General features: G+C 38.0%; 1 protein-coding gene across 8 annotated transcripts in view; it reads right to left on the reverse strand.

Moving 5' to 3' along the window:
• CNOT1 (CCR4-NOT transcription complex subunit 1) overlaps nucleotides 1-15,705 on the reverse strand; it is an 85,416-nt gene that overhangs the window by 55,763 nt on the left and 13,948 nt on the right. For all 8 annotated transcript variants that reach the window (XM_055552279.1, XM_055552280.1, XM_055552278.1 and 5 more), the window contains exon 2: nucleotides 1,503-1,778. In XM_055552279.1, coding sequence (XP_055408254.1) covers nucleotides 1,503-1,604 — 102 coding nt within the window. In that variant the 5' untranslated portion in view covers nucleotides 1,605-1,778. The remainder of the gene's footprint in view (nucleotides 1-1,502; nucleotides 1,779-15,705) is intronic.

The raw sequence follows: 15,705 nt of genomic DNA on the forward strand, positions 1-15,705 counted from the left end.
CAACTCTTCGCATGAGGTGGCCAAAGTACTGGAGTTTCAGCTTTAGCATCATTCAGTGAGCCACGAGGGAAGCCCCTAAATATTTATAAAAATAAATACTAGGCAGCTTAGAACTGCAGTAAGCCTTTACCTATCACCAAAGGAAATCGAGAGTCAAGAACTAGAACCCTATTCCCATCCCAGTTCTAAATTTCTTACCATTCTCAAAGTTAAGAGAGGGGGCTATCTGCAAAGGTACCAGTGAGGCCACACTTGTCTAAAGAAAATCTGTACACACTGAAAACCTCAGCCCAAGGCTAAAACCAAACATTCTAACATTGATGTTCAAAATTAATTACTAAATAATTTATTCCTTCTTTCATTTCAATTCAAATGCACTTGAACACTAAAGGTTAGGTATAGGAGACAGAGACTAAAGGACAGTCCCACACCTTGAGGTCTTCAGAGTAGAAAAGACGATCAAACCAATTATAATATACTATTAAGTTGACCACATAGAGCCTTGCTGGGGGAAATCCAGGCAGTGCCACCGTATCTCCCACTTCAAGGTGAAGTTGTAGGTGCCCCTGCAATCGGCTCCTTCCGTGTTCGTCTAAGCTGCAATTGTATTATCCAAGAACACATGTCTTTCTGAGGCAGCCCTCAAACAACAAGATGGATATAAAGGCCAAGCCATCTGGGCCCCCCCAGAGGACCACTGTGATATCCACTCCAGTTCTCCCTGTGGAGCTGGCCAAGATTTTTACTGAGTTTCCACCACAGTTCTCCTGAATTACCATATGACCAAGCAATTCCATTCTTCGGTATATACTCTCAAAATTTAAAATAAACATCCACCCAAAACTTGTAAATGAATGTTGATAGCCACAATATTTACAACAGCCAAAAAGTGGAACCAAACCTAAATATCCAGATGCATGCTTCAACATGAATTAACCTTGAAAACTTACGCTAGTGAAAGAAGGCAGAAACAAAATGCCTCATATGGTATGATTCCATTTATATGAAATGTTCAGAAAGACAAACCCATGGAGGCACAAAGTAGGTTAGTGGTTGCCAGTGGCTGGAGGGAGGGAGAAATGGAAAGCAACTGCTAATGGATTCAGGTGTTTCCTCTTGGGGTGATGCGAACATTCTCGAGTTAGATGGCGACAGCCAAACAACTTTATAAATATACTAAAAACTAGCCAATTTTACATTTTAAAAGGATCAGTTTTATAGTTTGTGAAGTATATCTCACTGTTTTTAAGACAGAAAAGAAAACGGGACCGACTAAAATGAAACAGACCAGATTTCCTAAATTTTATAGAAAAATCATAATCTGTGAATCCTAAAATTTAGAAAAAAGCAATGAAATAAGATCTCTTCTATATATTAAGCTGAAATCACTAGAAATAAGAGGCAAAGTTATTTTTCATGCAGCATACCCACATAAATTTCCAATTTTCTTCACTGTATACTCATTCCTTTAATGATTCTTGTTTTCTCACTAGTTTACTTACATGCTGTATTTCCTGCTGGCTGGCTCGGTAGTTTTTCTTGGTTAAATTGTCCACCAGGTAGCTGATTTGAGACAAGGCCAGCGAGAGCGAGTCAAGATTCATTGCTGGTTGGGGCGGAAGCAGGCGGCCGAGCCCGGCGCAAAATCACCATTATTCCCCTTTAGTCACCTCAGAGGCAGGTTAATGCTTTCTTTGTAATCAGCCTATATCTGGTGTCCGTACAGTGTCTTCAGTTCTTTTTTACCAGGAGTCTTACTCTGTTCTGAAACATGGCACCTGTTTAGAATAAAAAAAATTTTAATTAGCTAATTTTTTATTAGGATTAAAAGAGGTTAAATAATTCTCCATCTTAAGACCTGAAATACCACTAAGGACCTTTTAAAAAATTATGTCGTCTCAACCATTACTGATAAAAAGATGCCAAGTTTGAAAAATTAGGTAGGGGCAGTATAAAAAGAAAATACATCCATCCTCTTCAAAAAATATTGTATTTTTAGCAAGATGTCCTATAACATGAGGCTTCTCCTGTAACAATTTCAATGATAATTTACACTACATCCTTTAGAAGCCACAAGGAAGTATTACCCTAAAATTAGGGCTTGTGGAAAGAAACATTCATCTGACGTTCTCAATCCCTCTTCCCACACTGTATACAACTTATTTAAAAGATTCCATTTATTCACCTTACTACTTATGTATTGCTTCAGAATCAGACAGTAGTTTGGTTTTAAAGCTGTATTTTAGGATATATGTTTCAGTATTTGAGCAGCTGACTTAAAATTAAGGGCCCCAGAACCCAAATTCCTTCCTGCACTGTTCAAACTTCTCAGTAACAGAATTTAGAAAGGAAAAAGCAGCAATATAGCTAAAATGACAGGATGCTTATCATTTTATTAATTCCAACCACCTGCTGAGTCAGGAACTATTCTATATCACAACACATACAGGACTATTCTGTATCACAACACATATGATACCCGCCCCCCCACCCCCCCCGCCAAGTTTTTAAGAATTCACCAAGTACCACTGCTGACACAAGAATCTTTGAATGCAAGGAGCTGAGCTTATCCACAGCTTCATAATCAGAAATCTGCTCATAACTTCATTACCATCAGAACTTACTACGTAAGGTAAAGGAAATTCATGAAGATTAAAAACACCCTTGGTAAGGGCATTTAAACCTTTAGTAACTTCTTAACAATGTAGAAAGACTACCCTGCTTTGTCCTGTTTTGTTTCTACCTATGCTATTCTTCTCTACATCTTCCTGGGGAGGAAAAAAAAAACAGTAAGAGAATCTTGGGGATGTGGCAAGGCATTTTTGTCTATTCTAAAGTAATACCATATAAGAAGTCAAAGATAAAATGATGATATCTATCCATTATATGTAACTAACATGCTTGCTATAAATTCTTAGAGCAAGTTGTTTCCTTCATATTATGATGATGGCATATTTCACCAAGGTTGTTAACATTATTAACTGGTACAACCTTTTCTGAAACTCAAATTGGCAATTATTGTAGAAAGTGATTTTTGCATTACTCCGGAAACTATAATTCCACCATTAAGACTGTATCTTTTGATGTATATTACCTCAAGAACTCAAAGGAAACAGATTTTCAGTGAAACACTGTGTATCACAGCAAATAGAAAGTAGAGGAAAAAGTAACTGCTTAAATATGAAGAAATACAAGAAGAAATAAATTATGGTATATTGAAACAAGGCAGCTGTTAAACAGAAATGAAGCAAAACTGTGCAGGAAAGACACTTATTAAGACAAAAAAAAGGGACACAGATGGGAATTCCCTGGCAGGCCAGTGGTTAGGACTCTCACTGCCGAGGCCCAGGTTTCATCCCAGGGAACTAAGGGAACTTAGATCAGGGAACTAAGATCCTGCAGGTGGGGGTGAGGACATAGGAATTTTTGTTGAATAAGTATTTAATAGCTACCTCTGAGTAAGAAGGTAAAGTGTGGAAGACTGCCCTTTATATCTTCTTTAGTTTCTAACATTGTTTTCCCACAAGTATATATTTTATTTTCCACCTTTCTTTTTTAAAGAAAAGTTTAAGGAAAAGGGGGGAAACCCATCAGAAGGGTAGATAAGTTTAGAATAAGTAGATTACTTGAGATTTTGGTAAAATATCAGCCAAAGAAACTAGAGGAAAAATGAACAGAGCTACACATATATACCACTGGTTGTTTCAAGAATATTCACATCCAAGCTAAACCAGGCAGCTTATATACAAGTCATTTCCAGAAAAAAAAAGTCCAAGAAACCACTCAATACCCTCCCAAGTTCAAAATAAAAACTCAAAGTCAGAAATCCTTGGCTAAGATGCCTTCAGATAACATTATCACCAGAACTGTGTGAATAAAAGGGGTCAAAAGAAGACCTCTTTATTAAAAATCTAAAATGCTCATTTTGGGGTATTTCTCTGGCAATTCAGTGGTTAGGACCTATCACTTTCACTGCCGTGGTCCCAGTACCAATCCCTGGTCAGGGAACTAAAGGTCTTGCAAGCTGCGTAGTACAGCCAAATAACAACAATAAAATAAAATGCTTGTTTTTAGTGGCAAGTATAAGTCAAAGTATTTTTAATTTTTATAAGCTGTGTTCAGTTAAAACTCTATTATTAAAGGTCTTTCCTGGTGGACTAGTGGTTAAGAATCTGCCTACCAATGCAGGGGACACACGTTCAATCCCTGGTCAGAGAACTAAGATCCCACACGCCATGGGGCAACTAAGCCCTCAAGCCACAACTAGAGAGGCCGCACACCGCAACTACCAAGACCTCACGCTCTGGAGCCTGTGCTCCGCAACAAGAGAAGAAGCCCTTAAGCTGCAATGCAAACCCAGTGGAGCCAAAAACCCCCCCAAATTTGTATTATTCAAAGTATATTATTCATATGAACAGTAGTTACTTTACAATATATTGTTGTTTAGTTGCTAAGTCATGTCCAACTCTTTTTGTGACCCCATGGACTGAAGCCCACCCAGCTCCATGGGATTTCCCAGGCAAGACTGTTGGAGTGGGTTGCCATTTCCTACTCCAGAGGATCTTCCCAATCCAGGGATCAAACCAGCGTCTCTCTCTGCGTCTCCTATTTTGGCAGGCGGATTCTTTACCCCTAGTGCCACTTGGAAAGCAGGTTTACCTGTGGTACAGCACAAATCCAGCAAAATAAGTGTTCACTGACCTTCCAATAAAATGAATTCCTGCTTGCTTTGGCACTTCAAACTATATCTTCTCTACTGACATGAACTCCGTAACAAGGGTTACAACTTTTTCGCATTAACACCTAAAGACTACGAAGGAGGGAGTTCCCTGGCAGTCCAAGGGTTAGGACTTGGTGCTTTCACTGCCGGAGGCCAGGGTTCAATCCTTGGTCCGGAACTAAGATCCCGAAGCTGCAAGGCGTGGCAAAAAAAAAAGAACTGCAAAGGATAAAAATACTAGTCTAACACACTTTTCAACAAGTCAATCTTCATTACATAAGCAAGTTAATGCATTAAACTAATGACCAACTGAGCCCTCACTTTATGAGATCTGTTAGTAGGGTGACAACATAATTTATTAACCAAACTAGGATGCTTCTGAAAATAAAGGGGTACCATTAACAATTTACACTAAGACAACAGGTATAAACTAGGACATGTGATCACCTTAGCCATCCAGAAGCCTTAGACAAACTGATCTGTCTCTCCAAGATACACTTCTGTTAATCTGTTTCTAAAATGCCATGTCACTGGTCTCTTACTTAGTCTCCTTTACCAACCCTTCCTCTTCTGACCTCACAGTATTGCAATCTTTGGACTTCTCTACATTCACTTTCTTGATATACTTCCGTCTTACAGTGTTAGAAACTACATATAGCAATAACTTCTCTAAATTCTATCTCCAACCCAAATTTCTCTCATATATCTAGAACTATATTATTTAATTTCCTAATGACACCTCAGCTACAACGTGTTCAAAAATGAGCCCCTGGGATTTCCCTGGCAGTCCAGTGGTTAAGACTCCGTGCTTCCAGTGCCAGGGGCATGGGCTCGATCCCTGTACCTGTTTTACCCATCTCAGTTGATACCAACTCCATCTTTAAGTTACTCAGGCCAAATTCTTAGATTTCCCATTCACCGTAATCAGTCAAAAAATTCTTTTGGCTCTACAGAATCTATTCATTTCTCACCACAGCTATAACCAAGAATCATTATCTCTCACTGGGATTACTATGTTAACCTCCTAACTAGTGTCCCTGTTTCCACCCTTGCTCCACACCAGTCTATTCTCAACACGACAATAAGACTTTCCAAATATAAAACACTCAGGTCATCCTGTGCTCAAAACCCTCCAATGACTCAGAATGGAAGCCCGAGCCCTTACAATGGCCTATGAATAAACACAGCTTGAGGGAACCTAGCCACTGGTGCTGTTCTAGCCTTCTTCTTCACTCCCCTCTGCTCAGTTCCCTTTAGCTACAGAGGCCTCCTGGCTGCTTCTCCAGCATACTCTTACCTTAGATTCCTCTGCCTGGAACCATCTTCTTCCAGATGCCAATATGGCTAATTACTTCAAGTCTACACAAATGTCACCTTCTCAGTATTACCCTGTCTAAATTGCAATCCGCGCCCCGCCCCCCCCAACCAGTCTTTTTTCTTTCCACATTATATCACCAAACATGGGTAACATATTTGCCTATCTCTTCATATGAAAGTTCCACGAAAGCAGTGATCATAATTGTTTACTGTTCATCAATTTATTACAAGCACTACATGGCCCATACAAGGAGTTCACTGCATATCTGAAAAACTATAAACTGAAGCTTAGGATTTTGCACTTATATTCCGACTCTACCAAAAGGTATGACAATCCACTGAAATTTTCCTAGTCAGAAGTACAATCACATGAGAGTAAATGATAGATAATTTTTAATTTAACTGCCTCAGTAGCTGCCCTATCAAGTTGTTAAGACCCTTCCAATTAACCTTTAGCATCATAATGTGTATATAAATTGGGTCACAATGTCTTTATAGGCCATCTTTATTGAAATAGATAAGTGCAAAACAATAAAGTGTCTTTCAAAAGCTTTCCATCAAAATGTTTAGATGTTAAATTATTTCAAGATCACTAAATCTGAGATTCTTAGATACTCCTCAACTGTAAGGGATCTGTGGCCCAGGAGCATTTCATGTGCATATGCAATGCCTAGTTTTAGTCTCCATATATATCAGGGATTCAAACTGCTAAATAATTACTAACTTCAGGGACTTCTCAAGTGGTGCAGTGGCTAAGACTCCACACTCCCAATGCAGGGGGCCCAGGTTCAATCCTTGGTCAGGGAACTAGATCTCATATGCCGCAATTAACAGTTTGCAGGCCTCAAGTAAGAGTTTGAATGTTGCAACTAAAAAAGATCCCAAATGCCACAACTAGAAGATTCCACATGCTGCAACAAAGACTGTAGATCCCACATGCTGCCAACTAAGACTGGGTACAGCCAAATAAACAGCAAATTAATTTTCAAAAAATCTACCAGGGATAAAAGAAATCTACCAAGGATATAGCTATGTAAAGATTAAAACAGCAACTCTGGAAGACAAAGATTGTTTAAGTGTATTCTTGGTACTTTTCCTAATATTAAAGATATTAGAAACAATATATGTATACATTCAGTTCAGCTCAGTTCAGTCGCTCTTTGCGATCCCACGAGCTGCAAGGCCTGCCTGTCCATCATCAACTCCCGGAGTTCACTCAAACTTAGGTCCATCGAGTCGGTGATGCCATCCAGCCATCTCATCCTCTGTCGTCCCCTTCTCCTCTTGCCCCCAATTCCTCCCAGCATCAGAGTCTTTTCCAATGAGTCAACTCTTCGCATGAGGTGGCCAAAGTACTGGAGTTTCAGCTTTAGCATCATTCCTTCCAAAGAACACCCAGGACTGATTTCCTTTAGAATGGACTGGCTGGATCTCCTTGCAGTCCAAGGGACCCTCAAGAGTCTTCTCCAACACCACAGTTCAAAAGCATCAATTCTTTGGCGCTCAGCCTTCTTCACAATCCAACTCTCACATCCATACATGACCACTGGAAAAACCATAGCCTTGACTAGACGGACCTTTCTTGGCAAAGGAATGTCTCTGCTTTTGAATATGCTATCTAGGTTGGTCACAACTTTCCTTCCAAGGAGTAAGCGTCTTTTAATTTCATGGCTGCAGTCACCATCTGCAGTGATTTTGCAGCCCCAAAAAATAAAGTCTGACACCGTTTCCACTATTTCCCCATCTATTTCTCATGAAGTGATGGGACCAGATGCCATGATCTTCGTTTTCTGAATGTTGAGCTTTAAGCCAACTTTTTCACTCTCTTTCACTTTCATCAAGAGGATTTTTAGTTCCTCTTCACTTTCTGCCATAAGGGTGGTGTCATCTGCATGTCTGAGGTTATTGATATTTCTCCCGGCAATCTTGATTCCAGCTTGTGCTTCTTCTAGCCCAGCGTTTCTCATGATGTACTCTGCACAGAAGTTAAATAAGTAGGGTGACAGCATACAGTCTTGACGTACTCCTTTTCCTATTTGGAACCAGTCTGTTGTTCTATGTCCAGTTCTAACTGTTGCTTCCTGACCTGCATATAGGTTTCTCAAGAGGCAGGTTAGGTGGTCTGGTATTCCCATCTCTTTCAGAATTTTCCACAATTTATTGTGATCCACACAGTTAAAGGCTTTGGCATAGTCAATAAAGCAGAAATAGATGTTTTTCTGGAACTCTCTTCCTTTTTCCATGATCCAGCGGATGTTGGCAATCTGATCTCTGGTTCCTCTGCTTTTTCTAAAACCAGCTTGAACATCTGGAAGTTCACGGTTTACGTATTGCTGAAGCCTGGCTTGGAGAATTTTGAGCATTACTTTACTAGCGTGTGAGATGAGTGCAATTGTGCGGGAGCCTGAGCATTCTTTGGCATTGCCTTTCTTTGAGATTGGAATGAAAACTGACCTTTTCCAGTCCTGTGGCCACTGCTGAGTTTTCCAAATTTGCTGGCATATTGAGTGCAGCACTTTCACAGCATCATCTTTCAGGATTTGAAATAGCTCAACTGGAATTCCATCACCTCCACTAGCTTTGTTCGTAGTGATGCTTTCTAAGGTGCATTTGACTTCAGATTCCAGGATGTCTGGCTCTAGGTGAGTAATCACACCATCGTGATTATCTGAGTCATGAAGCTCTTTTTTGTACAGTTCTTGTGTGTATTCTTGCCACCTCTTCTTAGTATCTTCTGCTTGTGTTAGGTCCATACCATTTCTGTCCTTTATCAAGCCCATCTTTGCATGAAATGTTCCCTTGGTATCTCTAATTTTCTTGAAGAGATCCCTAGTCTTTCCCATTCTGTTGTTTTCCTCTATTTCTTTGCACTGATCACTGAGGAAGGCTTTCTTATCTCTTCTTGCTATTCTTTGGAACATATGTATATATATTGCTCAAAGTATACATGTATATTGTCTCTAGTATCTTTTACACACACACACACACACACACACACACACACACACACACACACACATATATAGCAGTAAAAGGATTATCTACCTACATCCAATGGAATCCCACCCTACATGTGAACTAGACATTTAAAATGTAGTTTTGCTATAAACATCCACTATACAGTGCAGAATGAAGAAAAGCTTATAAAATGGTACGTAGAAGTCCAACTTATATAAAATTATTTCACATTTTAAATGAAAAACACTACACAATATTAAAAATTATTTCCTGAACATCCAATCTAAGGAATACCAGGCAGTTGTGGTTTACAGTTAATCCTTTAAGTGTTAACATAAAAGAATATTCATGACACTGAGTGAAAAGCTGCAGTACTCTGAATAGCATGATGCCATCACATAAACACATCTATGTTTACATGTGCAGAGAAAACAAGCTATAGATTAACAGAGACTACAGAGAGGCTTTCATTTAAAATTCCATTTTTTTAAAGTCCACTAAGAAATCTATACACGTCACACATGTAACATAACATATACACAGTATTATTCACTGCAATATTTATCCTAGCAAAGGAATGGTCATGAGTTGGTGACTGGAGAACATACATCTCGGATAATGTACAAAGTACTCTACTCTTTGTTTAAAGCTTTAATTTCTATAAATGCCACTTTTTATTTTATATATATGCACACATAAACACAGTTGCTTTTTTTTTGTTGTTGTTGCAAAAAATACATGGAAAGATCAGCCATTAACTAATAAAAAGCTACCTACACTGGAGTGGGTGAGAAGTGGGTAGCAGACACAGGAATCAGAACAAAAATTCACTGATTATACCTTTTATATGGTTTTGACTTCTGAACCATTATTTACATCTTTGATATTTAATAAGAAAAAAACTAACAAAAAGCATAAATGAACCCGAGTATCAAGCTGATAATAAAGAACACAGTAAAAACAAATATTTCAACTAACACAGTATCCTGAACATTCTTGATGTAGAGTGGGATATATTTTTAAGGACAGAAAGAAATCAAAGAAATCTGACTCAACAGGTTTACTTTTAGCAGTAATATTTTACTGCAATTCTAAGCTACATTTATATATTACTGGACACAGCAAATAAATGAATAGGCATCCGGAATCAGTGCAGATCAATGTAGTAAAGATCAAAGTTTAGTTTGATAGAAAACACTAAAATTCTATAAAGCAATTATCCTTCAATGAAAAAAATATATATATATATATTTTTACAGTAGTTGTGCTATTTTATTTTTTATTTATTTTTTTTATTTTTTTAATTTAAATTTTATTTTATTTTTAAACTTTACATAACTGTATCAGTTTTGCCAAATATAAAAATGAATACGCCACAGGTATACATGTGTTCCCCATCCTGAACCCTCCTCCCTCCTCCCTCCCCATTCCATCCCTCTGGGTCGTCCCAGTGCACCAGCCCCAAGCTTTTTAAAAGCTTTTTAAAAAAGATAAAAGTTTAAAAAACCTGAAATATTTTATTTGAAATATAAGTATCAACAGGAACTCATTTGAAAAATTTCTGGGACTTCTATGGTGACCCAGTGGTTGAAGACTCTATTCTCCCAACAAAGGGGGCCCAGGTTCAATCCTTGGTCAGGAAACTAGGTCCCACATGCTGCAAACTAAACTTAGTGCCACTAGGTCTTAACTAAGACCCACATGCCACTAAGACCTAGTGCAGCCAAATAAATAAAAATTTCCTGAGTCTAATAAAATATATTAGATTGAACAACAAAAACTACAAGTCTTTGTTGAAAGCAAGCGTCAGAAAAATAATAGTAATAAATACAGGAAGGAAAGTGTTACTTAATACTGTTAAAATGTCCATGCAACCCAAAGCGATCAATAAATTCAACATAATATCAAAATTCCAATGGCCTTTTCCATAGGAAAAAAAAAAATTCTAAATTTGTATGTAACCAAAGGATCCTGAATAGCCAAGGCAATCATAAAAAAGAACAAAATCAGGCCACAACAAACTTAAAAGCTTCAGTATAACAAAAGAATAAAATGAAAAGACAACCTATAGAATGGAGAAAATACTTGCAAACCATGTATCAAGAGGTTAATATCCAAAGTTTATAAAGAACTCATACAATTCAGTAAGAAAAACAAATATGACTTAAAAAAAAATATTTAAGCTGTGGGAATTCTTTGTTGCATCATCTAAAATCTAGTTTCCCAACCATGGATTGAACCCCCCACCCCTGCACTGGGAGCTCTGAGTCTCAGCCACTGGACCACCAGGTAAGTCCCAAATCTGATTTTAAAATGAGCAGAGGAACTAGGTGGACAAAGAAGACAGCAGAACAGCTAGCCAACATTAAAAGTGCTAAACATCACTAATCCTTGGGGGAAATGCAAATCAAAACCAGGGTATCATCTCACATCTGTAAGGATGGCTATCAACAGTAAGACAAGAGGAGTTAGCAAGGATGTGGAGAAAAGAGAAGCCCTATATACTGCTGTTGGAATTATAAACTTGTTCAGCCACTATGGAGAATGTAGAGGTTCCTCAAGATATTAATAAACAACCATACAATCCAACAATCCCACTTGCATATACATCCAAAAGTAATGAAAACAGGTTATTAAAGAGATATTTGTACTCCTGTATTTACTGCAGCATTATTCACAATAGCCAATATGGAAATAACTTAAGTTTTTGTCAATGGGCGAACATATGAAGATGTAGTACGTACAATGGATCCTTGAAAGACACAGGCTTGAACTGAGTGGGTCCACCAAACGAAGGTTTCACAAAGGTTTTTACACTAAATATGTACTATGGCACTGTATGATCTGTGGCTAGACGCCAAACTGCACATACTGACACCAACTCATATAACTCAAAGTTATATGTGGGAATTCATGCCCCTAATTCCATATCATTCAAGGGTCAACTCTGCATACAATGGAATTCTCTTCAGCCATGAGGGGGAAAAATATCCTGCCATTTGTCCCAATGTGGTTGGGTCTGAGAACATTATGCTAAGTGAGATAAGTCAAAGACTATGACTTACTTCCCTTCTATGTGGAATCTTAAAAAAAAAACAACTACCATCAAACTTATACAGAGAACTGATAACTGACTGATGGTTGCCAGAGGTGTATGCATTAAGTATGAGAAGGTGGTCAAAAGGTACAAGCTTCCAGTTATAAAGTTTAAGTCCTGGGGATATAATATACAACATGCTGACTATAGTGATTAATAGAATAAATCTGAGAAGTCAGGAAAAAAGGGAAAAAACAGATTTAACAACTATGTGTAATAATAAACATTTAGACTTGTGATCATTTTGAAATATATGCAAATTTCAAATCATTGTGATGTACGCCTGTAACTATTGAGTATAACTCAATAAAAAATAAGTTAAAATGTTAAAAAATCAAACTTGAAAAAACATAGTGGAATGGTGGTTACCCAGGGGGTGAGGGAATGTATGTTTAAAAGGTACATACTTGCAACTAGCAAATAAGTCCCAGGGATCTAATACACAGTACAGTGATCATGGACAACAAAACTGTATAATAAACATTAAACTTATTAAGACCATAATTGTTCTCACCATAAGAAATAATTATATGATGCTGACAGATGTATTAGCTAACATTACAAAGACAATCATATTACATTATAAATGTATCAAACCAATATATTATACACCTTAAACTTACCTTACTTTTAAAAGCCCTAGAAACAATGATACCCTGGAAGCAAGGAACTCATCTAACTTCTGGATCTTGGTTTCTAAATACTAAGAAGAATCAAGATTCCTTGGAGATATGACTAATTTCAGGATTTTTAAACAAGGAAGACGCAAGGTGAGTTTGGATCATCCTGTGACAAAAACGGGAAACACTCACAAGTTTCAGGGGGATAATGTCAGAAAGACACAAGAGCCAATTAAAAGGACTGTTACTAATGCTAAGTCTATTTGAGCACCAGAAGGGACTTACCAACAATGTTTCTATTATTTACCCCAAATGCCACATCACTTAGAAATGCTTGAGGGAACAGAACATGGAACACACATTTGTGAATCCACACTGGTGATCAAATTTACTTTTGGCAGCCACAAATTTCTTTCTATGAATTCTAAGTTCATGTGTGCAGATGAAAATAAAATCCAAACAGTTAAGCATTCTGACATAGTTATAAGATTAAATGAAAATGTGTTATCTAACCTGTAATTGCAGTACGCTACTATGGGTAAAAGTTCCTTCCAATAAATCACAGGGTAAAAAAAAATTGCCTATGACCGTAACACAGTGAATGAGAATTCCTGAATCCATTATTACCCTTAAAGAGGAAGGACAAGATGTACCTCATACAGAAATGTGCTGGCTAACAAATTTTAAAAGTATAAAAGATTAAGTTGCCATTTTGTAATATCCCTGCCCAGTATAAAAACCAATTCAGGCAAGAATCACCAATAGTACAGGGCTTCCCCAGTGGCTCAGCAATAAAGCATTTGCCTGCAACGCAGGATGCGGTTTCTATCCCTGGGTCAGGAAAATCCCAGAGAAGAAAATGGCAAACACTCCAGTATTCTTACCCAGAAAATCCCATGGACAGAGGAGCCTGGCAGGCTATATAGTCCATGAGGTCGCAAAGAGTCGGACACAACTGAGCATGTACACATGCATATGCCAGAAAGTCTTAATTTGTAGGAGATGCATGCTGAAACATTTGTGATCAAATACTTCAGTAAAAATATAGAAATGTAGAGAAAATAAACATGGCAGAATGTTAACTTGAATCTAGGAAGACGTTACAGGGTTGTTCACTGTACTATTCTTTTTTCTGTACATGTGAAAGAATTTTTCTTAACAAAACCGGGGATGGGGGCATGTATTACCTTCATAATTATAAGCAGGAATTACCAGCACATGATGAGATTTCCAAAAATTGACTTTGTACTCAAGTTGTATTTAAATTTTTATAAGTATATGGTAATTTTTACAAAGTAAAAAATTTAAGGTAAGTTTAAGCAATTATTTTTAAAAATTCAAAATTTAAAGCCATTAAGACCATTAACTACATGTAACAAAAGGGTAAATGACCTTGAATAAGTGACTGAACATATATGCTTCCCCCTCCCCATTTGTAAAATTAGGCCTCAGCTATACCGTGTGTGTGTGTGTGTGTCTCTCTCTCTCTCTCTCTCTGCAGTACTCAAAATGCTGATTCCTAGGGCTTCCCTGGTGCCTCAGTGGTAAAGAATCTGCCTGCCAATGATGCACAAGATATGGGTTCAATCCCTGAATTGGGGAGATCCCACCTGTCAAGGAACAATTAAGTCCATTTGCCACAACTACTGAGCCAGTGCTCTCTGTCTCTCCAGTAGCTAGCTCAGTTGTGTTCGACTCCTTGTGGACTACAGGCTCCTCTGACCATGGAATTTTCCAGGCAAGAATACTGGAGTGGGTTGCCATTTCCTCCTCCAGAGGATCTTCCCAACCCAGGGGTGGAAACCCCATCTGTACTTGCAAGTGGATTCTTTACCACTGCACCTCCTGGGAATCTCTCAGCTATACCAAAGCTTTCCCAAAAGGGTTTATCTTTAAGGGGCAGAAGGTATAGCAGAGATAAGGATCTCCTAAGTCCTCATGGGAACAACAGAAGGTACCCATCATAAGCACAGTAGATGATGCTCTTTCACCTCAACATCACCTTTAACAGCTAGCTGAAAAGTAAGCAACTGTCAATCTTTTCGGTGGAGCTGCTGAGGAAGTTTACATACCACATGCCAAGAAGGGTAAACAGGCAGACCAAGTTGTGACTGACTGGTCTCCGTGATGATATGGTAAAGCGGAGTTGATGGCTCCTGACAGGAGCAACTGAAACCCTTAAATCTCTTGTCTTCTCTGTTCAAATGGCATCCAACACAGTTGCAATGCTGCTATGCAAATTCTCAAACTAAAGTTACATCTTTACTTTTACATCATTATTTTTAATGTTGGGCTCAAAATACATTCACATTTTTCTAAAAGTCAGTACTAAATAAAAAGGACAAGGCTTTATCTTTAAGCACTTCAATTTAAAATTTTTGAATGTCTTGAAAAAAATGCTCTGAATGTATCATATATTTATGTAAGTGAAACTTCTTGCTCAAGATGACTGTCAATAATTTGGGGTTTATTAAAGTATGTGTAGCTCTTTCAAGCATAAAACCAACATAAATCTTACTACATAAACAAGATCAAGTTCATTAAACTTTGAAAATATTTTTAATTGGAAAGTTTCACTATTATTATTCCTTATTTTATCAGGATTATACAAAATGTCAAATGATTCTTTTGCAGTTTACTCCACTATACTACACCATAAGAATCATCTTCTAGAGATGGCCTGTACCTTCCTATTAATTCACAGTTGGGCCTAACCATATACCATGTGCATACTTTAGATGCTACAGAAAACACAAAAATAAACACTGACCTCAAGGAGCTTAGCCGAATACAGAATTTACTGCAATGCTTGCAACAAGGCAATTGTATATAAAGGGGAGGGGGGGGGGAGCAGTATTTAAAATGCTGATTCCTGGGGCTTCCCTGGTGGCTCAGTGGTAAAGAATCTGCCTACCAATGCAGGAGACATCCCTGATTCGGAAAGATCCCATATGTCGAGAAACAAGTAAGTCCATTTGCCACAGCTACTGAGC

Source organism: Bubalus kerabau, chromosome 17, assembly GCF_029407905.1.
Source record: "Bubalus kerabau isolate K-KA32 ecotype Philippines breed swamp buffalo chromosome 17, PCC_UOA_SB_1v2, whole genome shotgun sequence".
Taxonomy (NCBI): domain Eukaryota; kingdom Metazoa; phylum Chordata; class Mammalia; order Artiodactyla; family Bovidae; genus Bubalus; species Bubalus kerabau.